Below are 23,701 nucleotides of genomic sequence, written 5' to 3'. Positions count from 1 at the left end.
ATAGACGTGGGATTTTTCAGAGTGACACCACTTGTGTCTGGTAGCTTATACTTTCTAATGTTCAGCCTTTTAAGCTTTTTTTTTCTGATAGAAATCTCAGTAAAATACAGTGTAAAGGGGAAATAGTGCAAAGATTCTGAAGAGTACAAAAGTTTTGAAGACACGGAAATAGGAGACCAAAGAGATTGGGGCAACTTTACCCAGACCCGAGCAAGGGCTGGGACAAGAGGACTAGAGACAGCAGTCAGTGCTGGGAAGGAGCCCCTAGGATCACAAATGAACTGATGAAATGCGCGGCTGCGGTAAGTAAACAGGCTCACATGCCGGAGAGTAACCGTGGGCCTGTTTTGGGTTTACAACCTAAGGGACATGAAGCTCCTGCACATAACCATTATTTAATATTTAAATGGATTCATATTTCAAGTAAGTATATCTTTAAAAAATCGATTCACTACTGAAAAGGGTAAGCCAGATCCACTTGAAATACAAAGATGGCACCTACAAAGATAAAGCCAGGGACCATCCTACTCGGGAGCCCTGTGCTTCCCAGCACGCGAGCAGAAACGCCAAACTCTCGCTCATCGGAGACTCAGACCCGAAACCTCACGGGAAAACGCAGAGGAACGGAAGCCTTCCCCGCGGGAACCGCCGCGCTTCTGCGCAGAGCGCGCCACCGACTGCAGTACCCAGAGAGCAACGCGCGACTGGGCGCAAGGACTACAAGTCCCAGAAGACATAGGAGCGCCTGGTGCCGGCGGGAGGTTTCAGGGGACACATCCCCAATTACTGGTCCTGCTAGTCTCCGCAGCCCCCGCCACCTACCCGACTACGACCACGGCCCACCCGAGGAATCACTTCCGGCGCCGTGCCTCCGTCCTTTCTGTAGAGGAGATGCTGCCTGCGCTTGCGCAGGTGTCGCTATAGACGGGACTTCCAGAGAGCACCGCGCCCGTAGGCTGGACTACGGGTTGCGTAGTTCTCCATTTCAATATTTTCATCCTGGGAAGTTTAACCCCGAGTCCCAAATATACATAGACTTATGTATCAACAATTTCACGGGAAATATGTTGAGCTTTGGATATAAATACTGAGATCCAGCCCTGGGTGGACTCCTTACGATCATTTTCGGTATCTGTACTTCTGTGATGTCAGCTGGAGTCCAACATGCAGTTAGTATGGCAAACATGCATTTGGCTAAAGTGGCAGTGGAGAGAGAAGTAACATTTTATCCCTTTATTTTACGCCTTTAATCCAATAAATTGTACTCAAGGTCTGGATATTAAAATCAGATCAGTCTCAATATCAAGTGTTCCAGAAGACATGGACACTCAAGATCTGTTGCTACTGATGGTTTCATAATTAAGTGGTAAATCACTTTGAAAAAGTTTGTCCCCGCATCATAGAGGTATTATTTCCAAAGAGAAGCTCTCCCTGCATACCAGGAAGCATGTTCAAGACTGTTCAAAATACTTTAACCATTGGAGCTCATCCAGGAAAGATGGGTAAGTGGGCTTCTCCACACGGTGGAGCATTATCTGTAGTACACTACGTCTCCCTTGTATAGACCCAGCAAACAGAGAAATGCCACTTTTTATGCTGTGGAATGCCATCTTTTGTGATTTGAGCAAATTCTACATACTATCCCCTAGTTTCTCAATGAGACTGAACCCCAATTTCCTAGAAGATAGCTCACAAAAGTATACGAAATAACGTATCTGGGGGTGTACTTTTGCCTTAGTGCTGAACAGACCCCTACCCCTTTTTTATTCTCCCAACTGCACTTTCAAACCTGTTCTGGAAATAAACACACACCCCCACCCCAAACTTCCCATATCCACTATCATAATAAAATAATGGAAAAACTTTACCTTTCTGGTATCTATTCATCAATAAAATAGCATTCTGCAACATTCAGCCACCAGTCTTATTCAGGCTCAGTTTAGCTTTTAATATCCAGTCAATTAAAGAAATGATTATATCATTTAAATGTAAGTGTTCCCCATCATAGACTAAGGACTATTTTCAGCTTTCTGCCTTCACTACCCACATTTTTATGTGCCTGAGTCTGCACTAGAGTCAAAGGGTGTGGACAGAGTAGAGGAGAGTCAGCAGGAAAAGCCTTGTGGGACATCTCTGAGCTGGCATTTGTATCTTGGGATTCAGCCTAACTGATTTTAAGGAATAAACATAAACATTACAGATTCATTCAATTATTCAACAGATATTTGTCACAAAATTTTCATCCACTTTTCTATGCACCTGAGATACTTTAGGGAACAAAACTGAAGAATATCCTGCCTCCTTAAACCGACCAGTGGAAATACACACACTCGCATACATACTTATAAACATCACATGGGGCCTGTAGCCGAGGAAGCTTCTGGTGTGGAAGAAACACCTCTGAAGGCGGTTTTCTGGTGAGCCCGCAGGTGGCGGTGGTAGGTGGATGACTGGCGGTAGCTTTTCCGGCAAAGGGGACACGTGTAGGGCTTCTCTCCCGTGTGGATTCTCTCGTGAGCCTGGAGGTTGGTTTTGTGGTTGAAGGACCTTTCACACGTGCTGCACACGAAAGGCTTCTCTCCGGCATGAATCCTCTGATGCTGGCGTAGGTCTGACGTCTGGAAGAAGCCTTTGCCACACTTGGCACAAATAAATGTCCTCTCATTACTGTGTCTTCTCTGATGGGCTTTTAGCTGAGATAAACACCTAAACATCCTGGGACACTCTTCACATCTGTATGATTTGGGGGCTCTGTGGAATTTTTCTTGCTGTCCCCCACGTGTGGAGTTTCCCTCGATGCCCTGATTGTTAGGAACAGGCTCAGGGGAGGCCTGGTCTGGCCTGGGAAGAAAGCCTGGTCCCGCCTCCATCAGGACATCCTGAGAAGAAGGCCCAGTCAGGGCCCATTCCTGGGCCCTGGAGGTGCCTGGACCTGCCCGTGCAGAGCTCAGTGGATTCTTCAAAGAAACAGCCTGCTCTTCAGGCCTAGGACCGTGCTCTCCCTGGATCATGAGTAGGGAAGGCGTTTCGTTACCCTGACTCGCAATACTGCCATTTACTTGACAAATTTTCAAAGAAATGTTGCCACCATTTTCCTTGTCTTCATCTCCTGTAGAAATGAAGAAGTGACTCAATGAAGCTGTACCCCAAAAGGGGTCCACACAGAACATCCCTCAGGCACCTGCGCTCCCCTGACCCACCTGGTCCTGTTTCCAGAGAAGCCTCCTGGGGAGGCCAGGAGGGTGTCCCCATGTTGTGTTCTCTTGGGGTTCCTGTGAACAACTGTTTGGATAGATGAAGAATGACTTCTCTTAAGGGCATATTCTCAGAAAAGAGGGCTTCCTGTCCCTGCATGTGGACATGCACCTGTAAAAAAGAAGCCCAGTCACTGTCATATATGGACCTGCTGTGGGACACATGCCATTGTGGGAAACCTGCCTAGTCAGGTTTTCCCTAGACTTCTATACAATGGTGTCATGAGTAAGAGTGGTGCCATCTTATCAAATCCTCCATGTTGACTGGGGAATCTCCTTTACACACTTCTTTCTTTGATACACAAGTATTCTTTAGATAATATCCAGCTTGAAACAATAAAACATTGTTCCCAAACATCATTAGTCTCAGATACACTGAGAAGTGACTAGTGGTCACTAAGGGGGAGGGGACTTGGCACAGGTGGGGGTGAGAGGGAATGCTGAACCACTGCAATGCATATTTGGTAATAAAAACTAAATAAATATATCAATCAATCATTGTTCCCTGGGGCAAGAATCTTTACCCTATTCCAGGGATGGTTAAGACTGGGATGCCGGACCCTGCGCCACTGTGTGTGCAAGTGGCCACCCTGCACGTGGGTCCTTCCTCTTTGCCATTATCAATTAGCTTCCTTAAACCCAAAGCAGTGCTGAGGCCTATGCACCCTGCAGCTGCCCACGGCAAGCTTCAGTACCTAAGATGCCCTCAGTAAACCTCTACTGAATTCATGCTGGACTTGTCAGCCTCTCTGTCTGGGCTCACGGTCCCTTTGGGTTTCTGGAGTCCGTGTGTTCATTCATCTCCCAAGTGGAACAGGTGACCTGCCGCATCTCCTTGTTCTGCCCTGATCTCTGCTTACTACACTTCATGGCAATTTCTTTATTCGTGTGTCTTCCCTAGAAAAAGATGAAGACTAAGGCTTTCTGAGGGAAGAACAAGCTCTTGTCAAGGCATTTCTCTTCATCTGTGAGGTTTCTTCCCAAAAGACAATTTCTAAGTGAGCCTTCCTACCATCTCAGCAATAAAAGGCAGCTAAATAATATGTTGGTTTCTGTATGTGTCACTGAATATATGCTTATAAAACTTTTTATTCTTGCTTACTTAGGATAGTAAAGATTCCCTCGGTAAGAGGAGAGAGCTCTGGCCCTAACTAGGTGGTCTTTCTCTGCCTCAGGCATCTCCAGTCTACTGTGCTTACCCCTGAGTCCTTCCAGCCCCTCACCCCAGGATACAGAACCCTCTACTCACTAAGCGAGGTGGCTTCACCCAGTCATCACTCAGGTCCTCTATGAATCTCTCCAGTTTTCTGCCACTTGATTCCCATTTCTCTTTCAAAGTAGACCTGTCGCTGTAGTGCCTATTGACCATAAACTGTTCCAGAACCACTTGAAAAATAATTTCATCCTTGCTGTGTTTTTCCGGCTGCAGCCACAAGCGAAATGAGTTATAGAGTCTCTGCAGCTCCTGCCTTGCACATGATTTACTGCCATTTTGAAATAAGCTATGCTGAGGGTTCTGGAACACAGAAATCTCTGCCTTTTGGAGAATAGGTCCATGGCTGGGTTTAAAGTCTGTATTCTCTAAGATGGGTTCATCCTTGGATGGTTTGCATAGAAATGAGGTTGTGAGGACTAAATCCATCTGCAACAAAATTTCTCAACTTCCCAGATTCAGTTCTTGAAGTCCTATACAGCCATGAACAAAATCAGGACATCTATAAATAATCATTGATGTATTTTCTGACTTTTTCACGAGTTAGGTAAATGTTGCATGGGCTTGATAGTGGAGGATGCTTAAACACTGTGAGCTAGAAATAGAGGAGGTATGTATTATATCACTGGTATAATTAAACAAAATTTCAGGCCCAGATTAGTTTGTAGGTGAATTTTATGAAACATTTAAGAAAGAAATAGACTCTAAATCTTACACAGTTTCTCCCAGGAATAGAAAAAGGAGAAATGCTTTAAATTAATGAGATTAATGAACTTGTCTGATAAAAAACCTCACAAGTACATTAAAGAAAGCAGCACTACAGGAGAAGCCAAGATGGTGGCGTTACTAGGGCAGCAGAAATATCTTCCCAAAACCATATATATACGAGTAGGGAGAGAATGCATAGATACTGTAATTCATCCATTCCAAACAAATCTGTAGTCTTACTACACAGTCTTCTTCTCTTTCATTGAGGTTATGTGTTTGGGTCTCATGGGCTGACCCAGTGGCTACATGGTCCTTGTCCTGCATAAACACAAGCAGCAACCTTCATAAGAGTGTATATCAATGATACCTTAATAAAAATTTTTAAAGAAAGCACCTGCAAGCAATCTAATTAGTAAACAAACATGAACAGACATTTCACTGAAGAGGATACATGAATGACAGAAAAGCACAAGGGAAGTTATTCAACATCATTAGCCATGAAGGAAATGCAAATTAAAACCACACCAATCAAATGGCTAAAACAAAAAACAATGATACAAACAAATTCTGGAGAGGATGTGGAGAAACTCACTCAACTCATACACTGCTGGTGGTAATACAAAATTATATAGGCAGTCTGGGCAATTTGGCAGATTCTCAAAAAATTAACATGCAACCAAGGAGCCAAGATGCCAGCATGACTAGGGCACTGGAAATCTCCTCCCAAACCCATACATATTTTTGAAAATACAACAAATACAATTATTTCTAAAAGAGAGACCAGAAGGTACAGTACAACAGTCAGACTACATCTACATCTGTGAAAACTCAGTGCCTCATGAAGGGGATAAAATACAAGCCATGGCCTGGTGGGGCCCAAGTGCCCCCTGCCACCCCAGCTCCCTGGCAGGAAGAGAGGAATCAGAGCAGGGAGGGAGTGGGAGCCCAGGACTGCTAAACACCCAGCCCTAGTCACCTGCACCAGGAACGCAGACACACATTGCGTGGTGTGCTAGATATTAGGGAACCAGAAAAGGAAAATCAGCAAACGGGACCCTGCAGCCAGTGCCCCTGGGACAAAAGAAAAGTGAGCACTTTTTGAAAGTCTTAAAGGGACAGGGGCCTCACAGCTGGACAGAAGCATCACAGCACACTCAGCCCAGCAGCTGTAATCCTGGGGAAATTCAGGTGCTCCAGCCCCCTGGGAGGCAGCGCAACTCTGAAGCCCTTCATGGCAATAAACAGCCTCCCATCCATTCCCCTCTGGCACAACCCCACCATAGCAGGGGAGCAGCCTGAGAATGGCTGCACCCACAGCAGCCACCCAGGCCAGACTCAGAGGCCCCACCAGCACACACAGACAGAGGAAGCCAGAACAGGGCTCCAAGGGTCACAGTTCTCACAGGACAGCACACTCAGCACACCTGCCTCTCCCCACCTGCCCTGACAGCTGCCCCGCCCATGGCAGCTCAGGAAATAAAACCGGAAGCTGCTCCCTGAGTGCTTGTAACCTGCACAGGCAGCAGAGAAGGGCAAGGTGCAGGAAGGGACATTGTTCTTCCATCTAACACATGCGCCAACTGCCCACAGCTTCCTCTATTGCCATGAAAAGGCAGAAGAATTTGATCCAGTCCAGAATCACACAGACAACCCCAGAGAGGGAGCCGGGGGAGATAGATTTAACCAATCTTCCCGAAAAATAATTCAAAATAAAGGTCATAATCATGCTGATGGACATCAGAGAAATATGTAAATAAAACAGTCTCTGGAAGGACTTAGGAGCAGAGTGGATAAGGTTCAAGAGGCTGTTAATGGAATAGAAATCAGGGAATAGGAACACCGAGAAGCTGAGGTAGAGAAAGATGAAAGGATCTCCAGGAAGGAAAGAATATTAAGAGAACTATGTGACCAATCCAAATGGAACAATATTCACATTATAGGGGCACCAGAAGAAGAGAGAGAAAAAGGGATAGAAAGCGTCTTTGAAGAAATAATTGCTGAAAACTTCCCCAAAGTGGGGGAGGAAATAGTCTCTCAGACCATAGAACTCCCAACACAAGGGAACCAAGGAGGACAACACCAAGACATATAATAATTAAAATGGCAAAGATCAAGGACAAGGACAGAGTATTAAAGGCAGCCAGAGAGAGAAAAAAGGTCACCTGCAAAGGAAAACCCATCAGGCTATCATCAGACTTCTCAACAGAAACCTTACAGGCCAGAAGGGAATGGCATGATATATTTAATGTAATGAAACAGAAAGGCCTTGAACCAAGAATACTGTATCCAGCACGATTATCAGTTAAATATGAAGGAGGGATTAAACAGTTCCCAGACAAACAAAAGTAGATGGAATTTGCTTCCCACAAACCACCTCTACAGGATATTTTAAAGGGACTGCTCTAGATGGGAGCACACCTAAGGCTAAATAGATGTCAACAGAGAAAATAAAATCACAGCAAAGAAAGCAGACCAACCAAATACTAACTAAAGGCAAAAAATAAAATCAACTACTCACAAAAGCAGTCATAGGAAACAGGAAAGAGTACAGAATAAAACACCTAACATATAAAGAATGGAGGAGGAGGAATTAGAAGGGAGAGAAATAAAGAATCATCACACTGTGTTTATAATAGCTTAATAAGAGAGTTAAGTTAGATGACGAGATAGTAAAGAAGCTGCCCTTGAGCCTTTACTAACCACAAATCTAAAGCCTGCAATGGCAATAACTACATACCTATTGATAATCACCCTAAATGTAAATGGTCTGAATGCACCAATCAAAAGACACAGAGTCACTGAATGGATAAAAACAAGAGCCATCTAAATGCTGCCTTCAAGAGACGACTCACTTTAAACCCAAAGACATACACAGACTGAAAGTAAAGGGATTGAAAGTGATATTTCATGAAACAGGGAAAAAAAAGCAGGAATTGCAGTACTTGCATCCGACAAAATAGATTTCAAAACAAAGAAAGTCACAAGAAACAAAGAAGGACAATACATAATGATAAAGGGGTCAATCCAACAAGAAGATAGAACCATTACAAATATCTATGTACCTAACACAGCATCACCTACATATGTGAAACAAATACTAACAGAATTAAAGGGTGAAATAGACTGCCATGATTTTTTTTTTAAAGGAGAGCAAGGTACAGGCTTTTGTTTAGAGATAAAGTGAGAGGAAAGAGCTCCTGGCTAATGCCAGGAGGGGACAAGAGAGGCCAGCAATGCATTCATTTTAGGAGACTTCAACACACTACTCACATTCTTCTCAAGTGCACATGGAACATTTTCAAGAATAGATTATATACTAGGCCACAAAAAGAATCTCAGTAAATTCAAAAAGATGGAAATTTTACCAACCAACCTCTCAGATCACAAAGATATGAAACTAGAAATGAATTACACAAAGAAAATGAAAAAGCCCACAAGCACATGGAGGCTTAATAACATGCTCCTAAATAATGAATGGATCAATGACCAACTAAAAACAGATATCAAGCAATATATGGAGACAAATGACAACAATAATTAACAACACAAAATCTGTGGCATGCAGCACAGGCCATGCTAAGAGGGAAGTATATTGGAATCCTCAGGTAAGAAGAACAATTTGAAATGAACAGTCTAAACTCACAATTAATGAAACTAGGAAAGGAAGAACAAAGGAGGCCCAAAGTCAGTAGAAGGAGGGACATAATAAAGATCAAAGCACAAGTAAATAAAATTGAGAAGAATAAAACAATAGAAAAAAATCAATGAAAGCAGGAGCTGGTTGTTCGTGAAAATAAATAAACCCCTAGCCAGACTTATCAAGAAAAAAAGAGAGTCTACACACATAAACAGAATCAGAAACAAGAAAAGGAAAAATAGTATGAACACCACAGAAATACAAAGAATTATGAGAGAATACTATGAAAAATTAGATGCTAACAAATTTGATAACCTAGAAGAAATGGACAACTTTCTAGAAAAATACAACCTTCCAAGGCTGATGCAGGAAGAAATAGAAAATATGAAAACACCAATTACCAGCAACAAAATTGAGCTGGTAATCAAAAACCTACCTAAGAACAAAACCCCTGGACCAGATGTTTTCACTGCTGAATTTTATCAAGCATGTAGTGAAGACCTAATACCCATCCTCCTTAAAGTTTTCCAAAAAGTAGAAGAGGAGGGAATACTCCCAAACTCATTCTACAAGGCCAACATCACTCTAATACCAAAACCAGACAAAGACACCAAAAAAAAAAAAAAAGAAAACTACAGACCAATATCCGTGAAGAACATAAATTCAAAAACACTCAACAAAATATTATCAAAGCAAATTCAAAAATACTTCAAAAAGATGATCCGTCATGATCAAGTGGGATTCATCCCAGGGATGAAAGGATGGTACAACATTAGAAAATCCATCAACATCATCCACCACATCAACAAAAAGAAGGACAAAAAGCACATGATTATCTCCATAGATGCTGAAAAAGCATGTGACAGAATTCACCAGCCATTCATGATAAAAACTCTCAACAAAATAGGTATAGAGGGCAAGTACCTCAAAATAATAAAGGCCATATATGACAAACCCACAATCAACATTATACTTAGCAGCAAGAAGCTGAAAGCTTTTCACCTAAGATCAAGAACAAGACAGGGATGCCCACTCTCCCCACTTTTATTCAACATAGTACTGGAGGTCATAGCCATGGCAATCAGACAAGACAAAGAAATAAAAGGCATTCATATTGGCAAGGAAGAAGTCAAACTGTCCCTGTTTGCAGATGACATGATATTGTACATAAAAAACCCTAAATAAACCACTCCAAAACTACCAGATCTAATATCTGAATTCAGCAAAGTCGCAGGATGCAAAATTAATACACAGAAATCTGTTGCATTCCTATACACTAACGATGATCTAGCAGAAAACCAGGAAAACAATTCCATTCACAATTGCATCAAAAATAAAAAAACACCTAGGAATAAACCTAACCAAGGAACTGAAAGACCTATACCCTAAAAACAACAAGACACTCTTAAGAGAAATTAAAGAGGACACTAAAAAATGGAAATTCATCCCATGCTCTTGGCTAGGAAGAAATAATATTGTCAAAATGACCATCCTGCCTAAAGCAATCTATAGATTCAATGCAATACCTAAAAAAATACCAACAGCATTATTCAATGAACTATAGCAAATAGTTATAAAATTCATATGGAACCACAAAAGACCCCAAACAGCCAAAGCAATCCTGAGAAGGAAGAATAAAGTTGGGGGAATTACACTCCCTGACTTCAAGCTCTACTACAAAACTACAGTAATCCAGACAATTTGGTACAGGCACAAAAACAGACCCATAGACTAATGGAAAAGACTAGAGAGCCAGGATAGAAATCCAAGCATATATGGTCACTTAATATATGATAATGGAGCCATGGACATACAATGGGGGAAATGACAGCTTCTTCAACAGCTGGAATTGGCAAAACTGGACAGCTACATGTAAGAGAATGAAACTGGCTTCCTGTCTAACCCCATACACAAAAGTAAACTCAAAATGGATCAAAGACCTAAAGGTAAGTCATGAAACCATAACACTTTTAGAAAAAAATACAGGCAAAAAACTCTTGGACATAAACATGAGGAACTTCTTCATGAACATATCTCTCCAGGCAAGGGAAACAAAAGTAAAAATGAACAAGTGGGTCTATATCAAACAAAAAAGCATCTGTACAGCAAAGGACACCATTAGTAGAAGAAAAAGACATCCTACACTGTGGGAGAATATATTCATAAATGACATATCCAATAAGGGGTTAACATCTAAATTATATCAAAAGCTCATGTACCTTAACAAAAATTAATTTTAAATAATCCAATTAAAAAATGGGCAGAGGATCTGAACAGACACTTCTCCAAAGAAGAAATTCAGATGGCCAAAAGGCACATGAAAAGATCTCTAATCATCAGAGAAATGCAAATTAAAACCACAATGAGATATCACCTCACACCAGTTAGGATGACCAACATCCAAAAGACAAACAACAGCAAATGTTGGCAAGGATGTGGAGAAAGGGGAACCCTCCTACACTGCTGGTGGGAATGTAAATTACTTCAACCATTGTGGAAAGCAGTATGGACGTTCCTCAAAAAACTCAAAATAGAAATACCATTTGACCCAGGAAATCCACTCCTACGAATTTACCCAAGAAAACAACTTCTTAGATTCAAAAAGAAATATGCACCCCTAAGTTTACTGCAGCACTATTCACAATAGCCAAGAAATGGAAGCAACCTAAGTGTCCATCAGTAGATGAGAGGATAAAGATGTGGTACATACACACAATGGAACATTATTCAGCCAAAGAAGAAAACAAATCCTACCATTTGCAAAAACATGGATGGAGCTACAGGGTACTATACTCAGTGAAATAATAAGCCAGGCAGAGAAAGACAAGAACCAAATTATTTCACTCATATGTGGAGTATAAGAACAAAGGAAAAACTGAAGGAACAAAACAGCAGCAGAATCACAGAACCCAAGAATGGACTAACAGTTACCAAAGGGAAAAGGACTGGGGAGGATGGGTGGGAAGGGAGGGATAAGTGGGGGAAGAAGAAAGGGAGCCTTAGGATTAGCATGTACAATGTGTCCGTGGGGGGCACGGGGAGGGCCAAAAAACACAGAGAAGACAAGTAGAGATTCTACAGCATCCTACTATGCTGATGGACAGTGACTGTAGTGGGGTTTGTAAGGGGGACTTGGTGAAGGGGGCAGCCTAGTAAACATAATGTTCTTCATGTAATTGTAGATGAATGATAACAAACAAAAACAGGGATGAGGAATTGGGGGAGTATTACATGAGCCAACAAAAGGGATAGATTTCTGTTAGTTGGTACTTCAGATTTAGTGTCAACCTCATCTGACAGTCTGATCAGAATAACCACCTTAATCCTATCAATAGATGAGCCAAAGATGAGCTGAAGAACCTCACAGGAGAAAACTGAATACCTTCCATCCTTTTCCTAATCCATGTATTACAAACTACCACATGACCTTAATATGCTGCTAATGTTCTCAGGTCACACCCCATTTTACTTTCCCTTGCCATCAAGGAGAAGTACTAAGTCCTTCCTGATCCCACGCAGCCCTCCTTGCCTGGCCCTGCCCTCACCCCTCCATCCCCAGCTGAGGGGTTACGGCTGGTATGCTGGCCTGTATGTTTTTCTGTAGATCTTATGACCTCTTCTTCATCTGGGCACCAGGAGCACAGACCACATGGGTCACACTTGTAGACATGTACTCATAATGGTTATGACCTTAGAATTTGAAGGGCCCCCACCCGTAAGATGGCGAACTTCCTGCTTCTCTTCTGGGTCCTCGGTTCCCGCCGGCGCCACCTGAAGCCCAATCACCTCTCGCCCCCCTCCCAATCCCAGCACCTAGCCAACAGCCAACAGCCCCGTAGAAGTAACACCACAATCACCCCATGCCCCTTCCTATATAACCCAGCACCTTTCCCTAATAAAGCGGAATTCTCCGGTGAATTGCTGCTGTGTGTTGCTCCTTTCCTTTCATTGGTGCCGAAACCCAGGAGACGGGACACCCCAACTGGGCCCCGTCTTCCCCCTGACAGCAGCAGCAGCTTGCCCTCGTCCTCTTTTCCGGCACTGGCTCATCACACTCACCACTCCTCTCTGGCCTTTAGGTAAGTTTTCCTCCCAAGCAGGCTGCTCTTCCCTGAGCTATCACAGCACCATTGACCGTGGTCGTCCGGCAAGGCCCTGACGCTCGGGGACGAGGAGGGAACTCTCCCCGCCTCAGGCCTTCACGGCTGCGGCGGACTCTCAGGCCCCTCCTCCAACAGCCATAAACGAGGTGACTACTTTGCGGATGAGAACGCTCCCTTTTTCCCCCCTCCTCCTTCCATTCTGTCTGCCGAAGTCCGTTCTGTCTGCGAAAAATTCCTAGTACTAGGTACCTCATGACTCCAGCACTCTGCCTTCTTAGAGAAGTCTGGGTGACGACCCACACTTCCTAAGAAATTCCGACTCGTGTCCGAGTTCCCACAGACCACCAAGGATCATTGGGGACGCCCTTTGTCTCCTTGCGGACTGCTTCCAGTCCGAGGATTTCCATTCATCTTCCCCTGTTTGTCTCCTCTGTCCTTCAGCCATGGGAGCCTCCTCATCCCTCCCTGAAAGTTCACCTCTTGAATGCCTGCTTAAGCATCTGGCCACCCTCTCCCTGATGCCTGATATAAAACCAAAACTTCTCTGTAAATACTGCTCCCAAGATTGGCCGACATACCCCCTGGACAATCACAACCAATGGCCCGCAGGGGGAACTCTTGATCCTAACATCACTTGCAATCTCTTTAACTACTGCCAGCACCTGAAAAAATGGAAGGAGATTCCCTATATCGAAGCTTTCCGCCTCCTCCTCCCCCCACCCCCCTAGTTCTCCTAGCCTGCAAGCCGCCGCCCCTGCAGAAGCCTCCCGTTCACTCCGTTCCTGTTCTTCTCCTACAACAGCCCTTCTACCTTCCTCCACCACCCTATCCTCCCCCATCTCACTTCCTTTGCCTTCGTCCCCCGCAGATTAAGCCTGAGCCTTTCAACACCCCTTTAACTAGGTCCCGGGGGCCTCCTCCGTCTTTGCCCTCATCACCTGTTTCTCCCCTGTTGGGGACCGCCTTTGTCTTCTCACATGTTTGTAGGCAGAATGGGAAAGCACCTTCCCCCATGTCTGAACGCAGCATGAGAAAGCACAAGCTTAAGAACAACCGGTGCAGCCCTTGGAAGTTATCTGTCCACAAAAACATATCTTGTCCTCGAAGACGCATCAAGACTCCTCACTCTGAAAATAGGGAGACCTTGAAAATGTGTAGAAACACCACCCCTGCTTCTAGCTATGCCCTTCCCCTACTTGCTGATGTGGCAGGAATGGAGAACAAAGAACATTCTGTTTACGCATTCCATAAGCAACTAACTAGAGCCCTGCTGTAGCTCAGTTGGTAGAGCATGAGACTCTTAACCTCAGAGTCATGAGTTCAAGCCCAACTGGAGTGGAAGAAGCAAGCAGCTGGGCTGCTGGCTGGCAACGCGTGGGAGCGTCAGCCCTCCCAGTTCTTTATTTTTTTCGTCCCCCTTCCACACTTCAAGACCTGCTCGACTAGGAGTGGCTGGACCACATCACTCCCCCACAGACTGAGCCAGAACCCTTCAGTCCCCCTCAGACTCGGTCCCGAGGGTCTCCCAAAATTATCGCCCCCCCCCCTCCAGGACATAGCTTAGACAGACTCACTCAAGCCCTACTACACTATACCAGCCTGGACCCAGAAACACCTGAAGGAAGACATGTCCTTATGACATACTTCCTAGCTCAAAGCTACCCCAACATTAAAGCTAAACTCAAAAAGTTAGAACAGGGCCCCGCTACCCCACAGACTGAGATCCTAACAGTGGCCTTTAAAGTCTTCCATAACCGGGAGGAGGAGAAAGAACACTGTAAACAAAAGGCTTATCAAGTCAATTTCCAAATGTTGACCCAGCTGATAAAACCACAACCTGGGCAACCTTCTACAAACAAGTGCCCCCCAAGAGCTTGTTTCAAGTGCGGACAAAAACGACATTGGTCAAGGGCGTGTCCCTCCCCCAGATCTCCTACCACACCATGCCCCAGATGCCACAAAACGGGCCACTGGGGATCTGATTGCCCAGCAACCGGAAGGGGAGGCTGGACGAACAACCCCCATCCTAAGCCCGCCGTAGTGGGGCTGGCAGGAGAAGATTGACGGGGCCCAGGGGCTTCTTGCCCAACCATTTCCATCACCAAACAGGAGCCCAGGGTTACTTTAATAGTAGACGGTCGCCCCATCTCCTTCCTCCTAGATACACGAGCCACCTTCTCAGTCTTGCGGGAATACCCAGCCCTATCACACCTGCCGTTACTCCTATAGTCAGGGTAGGAGGTAAACAGATTTTCCCGTTAAACCCCCCCCCCCTTTTATGCACAATCCAAGACAATCCCATACCTTTCTCCCACTCCTTCCTGGCTATGCCCCAGTGTCCCATCCCTTTACTAGGACGGGACATCCTTTCCCTCCTCGTTTCCATAACTATATCCACTCCCATAGCCCCCAGTACTCCCTTTCTGATGGCCCTCATAGCCGACGACCCCCTCTACCCAAAGAAAGCTCTGGTTCCGCCCTCATACACCCTGTAAATCCCAAAGTTTGAGACATTACAAGCCCCTCCGTGGCTCTATGTCCTCCTGCCTCTATCAAATTACGTGACCCCTCTCAGTATATCTGTCAGGCCCAATACCCCCTAACCACTTCAGCCCTCATAGGCCTCCAACCCATCATTCAAGATCTCTTAAACAAAAATTACCTCCGACCCACTCACTCCCCGTTTAATACCCCCATATTAGCTGTTAAAAAAACCAACAGATCTTTCCGCCTCGTCCAAGACCTTCGCCTCATCAACATGGCCATTATCCCTATCCATCCCTTAGTTCCAAATCCATACACCCTTTTATCACAAATCCCTGCCTCGGCATCCCACTTCTCAGTCCTAGATCTCAAGGACCCATTTTCTATCCCTCTAGACCCCTCCTCCCAAGATTTTTTCATCTTCACCTGGATGGACCCATACAAAAGACATTCTGAACAACTCACTTGGACAGTTTTGCCACAAGGCTTCCGAGATAGTCCCCATGTTTTTGGACAGGTCCTAGTTCAGGACCTCAAACAGTTTCATCATGATCACACCGAGTCCACCTTATTACAACACGTGGACGATCTACTCTGCAGTGTCTCGTGGGAACAGTCTCAACTTGACACTGCCTCCCTACTTAACCTTCTAGCTTCCGGAAGTTACTGGGTATCCCCCGTCAAAGCTCAAATCTCTTCCCCTTCTGTCACTTACCTCAGATTCCCCCTATTTCAACAAAGAAAGTCCATTACCTTAACCTTAGATCCCTCCTATGTCAACAAAGAAAGTCCATTACCTTAGACAGAAAACAGCTCCTCTCTGACCTGCCCGTTCCCAAAACCAAGACAGAAATCCTTTCCTTTCTAGGCCTGGTTGGGTATTTCAGAGCGTGGATCCCTAACCCTCTCCCTGTTGGCAAGACCCCTATATGACCTCAGCAAGGGACCCCCTGAAGAACCATTATCATCCTCACCCCGACACTCCTTCATTAAGCTCCGTCAGGCCCTTGTGGAAGCGCCAGCTCTCCATCTTCCTGATTTGTCGAAGCCCTTCTCATTATACATTCATGAGAGGTCCAGTCAAGCTCTAGGAGTCCTAGGCCAATATTATGGCCCATCCTTTGCCCAAGTACCTTTTCTCTCCAAGCAATTAGACCCCACAGTTCGGGGATGGGTCCCCTGCCTACGGGAATTAGCCGCTGGACAGCTCTTGCAGAAGGCAGCTCATAAACTGACATTCAGGGCACCCCTTACCATTCTGTCCCCACATCACCTAAAAGATCTCTTAACCTACAAAAGTTTACAGACTCTCCCTCCCTCCAGACTCCTGACCTTACTGTCCTCTTTCCTCCAAAATCCCATTCACCCCCTTTGCCATCCATACCCGAATTCACCCCCTTTGCCATCCATACCCGAATCATGACTTTTTCCTCCTTTACTGCTCTCTTGCTTTTTCTCCTCATTCCTATTGTCTTCCCCGCCACCCCAGCCTCCTTTGTATGGCGATTCAAAGTCAGACAGACTTACACACAGCATCAAACAAAAGTTACTGCCCTCATTGCCACATCAGACTGCCCTCTGAAAGGCTGCTCTGGGCCTTTACACCTCCACTTTCCTCCCTCCACCGAAGTGTTCACTAGCAGCTCCCCTTATTCGCCCTGCCTCTGCTTCCTCTATGACCAAAAACAAGCCTATTTCAGGCGATGGCAAGACACCTACGGGGGATGTCCCTACTGGTCTTGTGCCATTCACCACATGGCTAACTCCCGGTACCCACAGTATTACTCCTCCAACCGTTTCATGAAATATCCCAATGGCTCATTTTCATCATCAATCCCAGATCCCTGGGACTCTCGATGGGCTGCTGGAGTCACAGCCTCAGTGTATGACAGGGGGTCCTCGACCCCCCACGGTACCCTTCATATCTCTCGAGAGTATGTTCCCTCTCGCTCCCAGATCTCTCAAGTTGCATCAGATATCAGACATTCCGAAAAAGTCATTATCCAAACTCTTGACGGCGCCTCTTCATCATCTTATTCCTCCTACTCTTGGTTACAGCTCATTCAGGACACCACCATCTTTCTCAACCACACCCTCAACACCGCCAATTGTTTCTTGTGCGCATCACTACAGTGCCCACTGCTGGCCGCCGTGCCCCTTAGTATTTCCAACTACTCCTTCCATGCAGGACAACCCCTCTGCCCCCTGGCAGACATACCCCTATGGGAACCAGAATACGCAGATAATCTCACCATCCACCACTGTGAAGGCCCGATTCCACCCCCCTCCAGCACACTTCACTGCTTACCAACTCCAATACACCCTGCATTCTCGTCACCCTAATCCCACAGTTAACACTTTATAGCATGGCAGAATTCCTTGAGCTCCAACCTCCCTTGCCCTCGTGCACAAAAAGGGCTGCTTTCCTTCCCATCATGGTCAGTATCTCTTTGACCACTTCAGCCATTGAGGCAGGATTTTCTGGGGGAGCCTTGGGTCATTCTCTATGGGCAGTTAGAGATCTCAACGCCAGATTTGAGGGAGCCCTGAGATCCACTGCCGATTCCCTGGCCTCTCACAAAAGACAGGTCACTTCGCTAGCTAAAGTCACCCTTCAAAACCAGTGGGCCTTAAATCTGCTTACAGCCGAGAAGGGCGGCACCTGCGTCTTCCTTCGAGAAGAGTGCTATTACATCAACGAATCCGGCATTGTAGAAACTGACATCACCAAACTCACCGACCTTGCCTCCAGCCTCCACTCTGCTTCCAAATCCAACCCATTCTCTTCAATACTAACAAACCCCCTCCTCACTTAGCTCTGGCCCATTGCAGGCCCCATAATAGTCATTCTTCTCGCCTGTCTCTTCTTACCCTGTATAATAAAGTTCATCAAATCCCAAGTCGGAAAAATCTCTAATCAAGCTTTCAACCAGCTTTTACTTAGGAACTACCAGCTTCTGGCCACAGAAGATCCCTCTCCCTCAGGTGACCTCCTCACCACACGCTGAGATGGACCTCTCTCTCCGCTGGAAACTCTTCCTGGAAACGATGGCCGCAGACGCCTGGCTTCTGGCACCTGTATCCTCCTGGCACCACCATTAGAATCAACAAGTCCTCGACCTATGGTTACAGGGAACCTTCATTGATTTCCAACCTGAGGAAGTCCACACCTACCCGTCCTTACTGTGGGGAGTCCTATCAACCCTTTTCCCCCAGTCCTCAAGCCCTCACTCCCTTCTCCGCCCCCATTAAGCATGAAGCAGTCAGAGAAAAAGCAACGTCCACAACCCCATAGAGGAGAAAGGGGGGAATGAAGGGCCCCCACCGGTAAGATGGCGAACTTCCGGCTTCTCTTCCGGGTCCTCGGTTCCTGCCGGCACCACCTGAAGCCCAATCACCTCTCGCCCCCCTCCCAATCCCAGCACGTAGCCAATAGCCACCAGCCCTGTAGAAGTAACACCACAATCACCCCATGCCCCTTCCTATATAACCCAGCACCTTTCCCTAATAAAGCGATTTCTCCGGTGAATTGCTGCTGTGTGTCGCTCCTTTCTTTTCAGAATTCAAAATCAGGCCGCCAGTGTTCCAATATGGAAGCAGCTGTTTGACTTGGACAAACTACCCATGAGGTCCCCACCTGTGATACAGGACTCTAAACATACCCAGTCCCCAGAGTTGTTCCTGGAGCTCAGAGTTAATGTGTAAGTGCTGAACAGACCCCAGCACACGGTAGGCACCGGGGAGGGTCTCCCACAGAGCTGTGCGTTTTACATCTGAGCTTCCGTCCCGCCCCACCCGTGAGCCAACAGATACAAGATGCCACAAAAATCAATCACTAGAACATAAAACTAACAAGACAGCAGAGCCATACGAACACTTCCGCGGGAGAATGGGCCAGATCTTTACCGAGTCCACAGCGTCAAACCCGTGGAGTCAGGACAGCTGTCGCACTAGACCATACCCCTCGTCTGGAAAAAGCCCCGTGTCTTTGTACCTGGGAACTTTCTCCTGACAACTAGGCCCGCATACACATGCACACGCACGAAATGTAAGCACAATACTGCAAATATTCCTTCCGTGCTGGAAACTCCCCTCGTCAAGAAGACTGAAGTCAAACTGGGTGAGCCTGGGCCGAGGGCTGGGCGGCTGGGCGGCTCGCCGCTGCTCCGGGCTCCTCCGCGGCGCCTGCCCAGGGTCCCGCCCGCTTACAGGGTCGGGGGTCGGTGACGCATTTACAGGCGTGATCGGATGAAACCCGCCTGCCGAGGGACTCCCGGAGGGGCTTTGCGTCCAGCCCCGCCCGCCGCGCCTGTCACCGGACACCCCGGGGGCCACAGCGGGCGACCGAGTTCCTGCAGCGAGACGGGGCGACCACGCGCGGGACACGCGCACCGGCGTCGGGCCCCGAGTTCCCGCCCAGCTCTATGCGAGCGAGCCGGTGCCCCGCGGCGGGCCCTCCCCGGTCCCCGGGCGTGGGGCTCGCAAGCGCGGCGGGCACGAGGCCCCGGCTGCGTGGGGCCGGCCCGGGGTCCCGGAGGGGCGTCCCGCGCAGCCGAGAGCCGGCGGGGCCGCGCAGGTCTCCTCGGGGAGGGGAGGCGCCGCGCCGACAGCGGGCGCGGGCACGGGGTGGCGGCGGCGGAAGAGCGTCCGCACGCAGCCTCCTCGCCTCCCGAGTCACGTGGCGCGAGCGGCGCCGCGAGGAGACGAGGGAGGGGCGGGGCCGAGGGCGGGGCCGCGTCTGAGGAGAAGCGCCCTGCGCGGCGCCCCGGCCGGGCCTGCGGACCCTCCCCCGCCAGCTCGCGTGTGGCACGAAACCTCCGCTCGCCCCGCACACGCGGACCCGCAGCCCGGGCCCGCGCTCCCCCCCGGATCGTGGGGCGGCTCCTGACGGGGCTCCCGGCCTCCCGCCGGCCGTCAGGCTGGTGTCGAAGCCGCCGCCCTCGGGACCTGTTACCGCCGGGGCCTCGCGCGCCGCCGCCGGGTCGGACCCGCCCCGGTCCCCGCGCCCCTCCCTGCCCCTCAGGCGTGGAGATCACCAGACCCCACGTTCACGAGGTTCAGTGGACACGACCTACTAGATGAAACCAACAAGACAAGAAGGCCGTCCAAAATGGAAAGTCTTTGCTGTGAGATTTCACTGACACTGAGGTGTCGGATCAGTATGACAATGACTATCAACGCACTTTTAAAACCTGGTCTCGTCAAGGTAACATTTATCTTTTGAAACTATGAACAATGCTGGTTACTCCTTAATTCCATAACCCCGCAGTGCTAGTTCCACATCCATTTTTACAAAAGATTTTCATTTCCATGAATGAAAGATAATTGTGGCTTTCACTGGTCTGAACGAAGACTATGGTGCACAGCCTTCCACTGACTGTGGAAACGTAGAGACACATCACTAGAGACTCCATTTGCCACGACAGGACCCGCCCCGAACGACCAGCAGCCAGTGCGCACGTTCACACGGCAGCAGCTGACCACCACGGACCCCAGGTGTCTGCTCAGAGCGGAGCTCACCTTCTTTATCCATCACACAGCGCAAGCCTGTGTCCTGAAACCTGGGAGGGGAGGCTGTACAGGTCGGCGTGTTGAGTGAAAGGAAGTGAGAGAAGTTTTACAGAGAATACAACCGAAAGGAGAAAGAGATGGGCCATAGCTACAAAGCAGGAGGGCAAGACTGGCCGAATGCCTCTGCCGCCCCCCTTTCCAAATTGTATGTATTTGTGCTTATTTATCTATGTACCTGTGCTCGATCTATCAAAATGTTTGCATAAACCAGAGATTCTGGCCATCTTGACATTACTGAAGTTATTGATCATTCCAGGCTGTAGAGCTGCAGTGATGCCCAGGCGATAATGCCTGAAGAACAAAAAGGAGGGGGGGGTGGAGGGCTCCCACCCTGAAGAAATGAAAAGGATCCTAGATTTAATGTAAGACTTAAAAATATAAGACATTCGATGAAAAAAAATAGGAGAAGCCTCTTTCTGTATCAGGGTTAGGTAATTATTTTCCAGATAGGACCCAAATCCCCCACTCTATAGAAAATTAGATACATTAGATTTTATCAAAAATTTAAACTGTTCTCTTCCAAAGACACTCAACACAACAGAAAATTAAGCCACAGCCTGGCAGAAAATATTTTCAAATCTTAGTTTTGATAGTTCAGTTGTACGCAGAATATATGAAGAAAGCAAAACACGCACAATGCAATAAATAATGCAGAAGATATAGACACTTCATGACAGAACATATTCAAATGGACCGTAAGCTCAACATCATTATTCATTATGAAAGCGCATATTAAAGTCACTAGGTGATATTGACATCCCCATAGAAGGTATAAAATTAAAAAGAAAACCGACAGTAGCAAAAGCTGAGAACGTGGAGAAAGTAGAACAGGCAGACATTGCTGGTGGGAGTGAAAATTGGTATATGCAATTTGCAAAAGTGGTTGGACTTTCTTCTGTAGTTAACATGTACCTACCATGTGATTCAGCGATCCCACTGCTAGATAGTGACTGAGATCAAAGGCTAAGCACTTGAGAGAGGTTTACGGAATCGTTGCTGAGCTATTAAGCCAGGAAAAGGCATGGAGAAACCTTAAGTGTGTATTAATAAGCGAAGGAACAAAACTGTCAACTATAGGACAGTCTGAAAAATGCATTAACTGTGGAGAGAGTAAAGCCTCAGTGGCTGCTAGGAGTTGGGAGGGAAGGAGGGATGCAGATGCGGGACAAAGAGGACCTGTAGGGCAGGGATCCTGTGGTGTCATCATGCCACAATGGGGGACACATGTCATCATATATTTGTCAAACTTACAATATATACAAGACCAAGAGTGAGCCCTAGGGTGAACTACGAATTTTGGTGGTGGATTTTGTTCATCTACTGTAGCACTCTGCTGTCAGGCCTCCGCTTGCTGGATGGCCGTGTACCGGAAATATCTGTACCTTCCTCTCAGTTTTGCATAAACCTAAAATGCTCTAAAAAAGAGGCCCTAATAAAAAGAATTACACAGCATTCTTTAAATCTTTCATGGATGAGAACCTCAAATAAGTGGAAAGGAAGGGGTGACATCAGCAATACAGCAGAATGACCGCCTCTGCCTCCTCAACAACAATCTGGCATCCAGCCATGGACAAAAGTGCCTCTGTGGGTACTGCGGGATCCAGGCAGGAGACTGTGAGACCAGAGCAGCCAGTGAATGAGGGCAACGGTTTCGGGGAGACAGGCCTGCACCTGGGCAGCTGACCCACTAGCCATGGTCCTGGACACAGACTCACACGCAGCTCGACACCCCTGGAGACTCGACAGCTGCCTGGTTTGGCTCTGATCCTATCACCGGCACCCTATGCCAAGGGAACCAGAGTCTGGGCCACCAGTGCCTTGGGGAAGAGGCTTGCAGAACTCAGTCCCACTGTGGCCCCTGAACCGGCTCCAGCTCACTCAATTCTGGTCTGGGAGCCCCTGGAAAATACCGATTTACAATCACTCGTGGAGAGGAGTGTCTTTGTGGAAGGCCAGGAGTCCAGTGGGCTGCTGGAGAGAAACATTTGAGATTGGACTCAATGGGGAGAGTAACGGGAACAGTTTGACTTTACTTGTGTCACCCCTCCCCAAAGGCGGCACAGCTCAGCACCACGAGGTGGACAGCGAGCGCATGTGCATGAGCACCTGGCTCCCCAGCAGTGCGGGTCTTGGCCTGCACACAGAGGCCCATTTCTCTCAGCCCAGCCAGAGCACCGAGCTGTGGGCCGCACAGGCTCAGAGGAGAACATGTCTGAGACATGTGGGTCCTACTGCATCTGGACTCCATCAGGAAGGCCACTTATGAGTTGCTGGGGTGCTTGCCCATGGAACCCCTCACCTGGCCTGTGGGCACCTTCAGCAATCCATGTGCCCCACCCATACACACCCTCACGCGCGGCCAGGCTGTTGTGCACGCTGTGCGCTGTGCTCATGATGACGGAAAGAGTGAGCTTCTGCAGGTGCTAGTGGGTGCAGCAGAGAGACTGCCGGGACTGTGGGCCTGGAGACTGCAAATGAGTGTTTAGCACCACACTTAGGAAAGCAGAGGGGAGGCCGTTGGCACCTTGGCCCGGCTGTGAAGGCTGGAAAGAAGGCATCCGAACATAGGAATTCTGCCTCAAGAGAAAGCAAAAGTGTGGAGCAGGCATGTCCACAGGAGGTCTGCGGAAGCCTTAGAACAACTATTAGGGCTGACAGAAGGTATTCCCTCCCAAAGTCACTCAGTAAGGACCGGAAGAGGTAGCCTCTCCTCCAAAGAGACGGCAACAAC

At 47.4% G+C, this 23,701-nt stretch overlaps 1 protein-coding gene across 2 annotated transcripts; it reads right to left on the bottom strand.

Annotated features, from left to right (window-relative positions):
• Nucleotides 1-1,116: 1,116 nt before the first annotated feature.
• Nucleotides 1,117-18,581, bottom strand: LOC108409018 (zinc finger and SCAN domain-containing protein 4-like). Of its 2 annotated transcripts, XM_073226034.1 has the most exons (4): nt 18,398-18,581; nt 4,504-4,940; nt 3,201-3,366; nt 1,117-3,109 (listed from the first exon to the last, which is right to left on the bottom strand). In XM_073226034.1, exons 2-4 carry the CDS (start codon nt 4,894-4,896, stop codon nt 2,352-2,354), a joined length of 1,317 nt encoding a protein of 438 aa, XP_073082135.1. In that variant the 5' UTR covers nt 4,897-4,940; nt 18,398-18,581; the 3' UTR covers nt 1,117-2,351. The 2 variants fall into 2 exon arrangements, with proteins under 2 accessions (XP_073082135.1, XP_017534835.3); XM_017679346.3 differs by lacking the exon at nt 18,398-18,581 and having other exon boundaries at nt 4,504-5,224.
• Nucleotides 18,582-23,701: the final 5,120 nt, after the last annotated feature.

This window comes from Manis javanica, chromosome 17, assembly GCF_040802235.1.
Source record: "Manis javanica isolate MJ-LG chromosome 17, MJ_LKY, whole genome shotgun sequence".
Classification (NCBI taxonomy): Eukaryota; Metazoa; Chordata; class Mammalia; order Pholidota; family Manidae; genus Manis; species Manis javanica.
The sequence above is the reverse complement of the archived record's forward strand: the minus strand, read 5'-3'. Positions and strand labels throughout refer to the sequence as shown.

Excerpts from the sequence above, each read along its gene's own strand:
- LOC108409018 (XM_073226034.1), bottom strand. The coding sequence starts at position 4,896 with ATGGATTTAGTCCTCACAACCTCATTTCTATGCAAACCATCCAAGGAT. Across the intron at positions 3,367-4,503 it reads GGGTGAAGCCACCTCGCTTA|GTGCATGTCCACATGCAGGG; the intron begins GTGAGTAGAGGG and ends TCTTTTTTACAG. Across the intron at positions 3,110-3,200 it reads TTCTCTGGAAACAGGACCAG|GAGATGAAGACAAGGAAAAT; the intron begins GTGGGTCAGGGG and ends TCATTTCTACAG.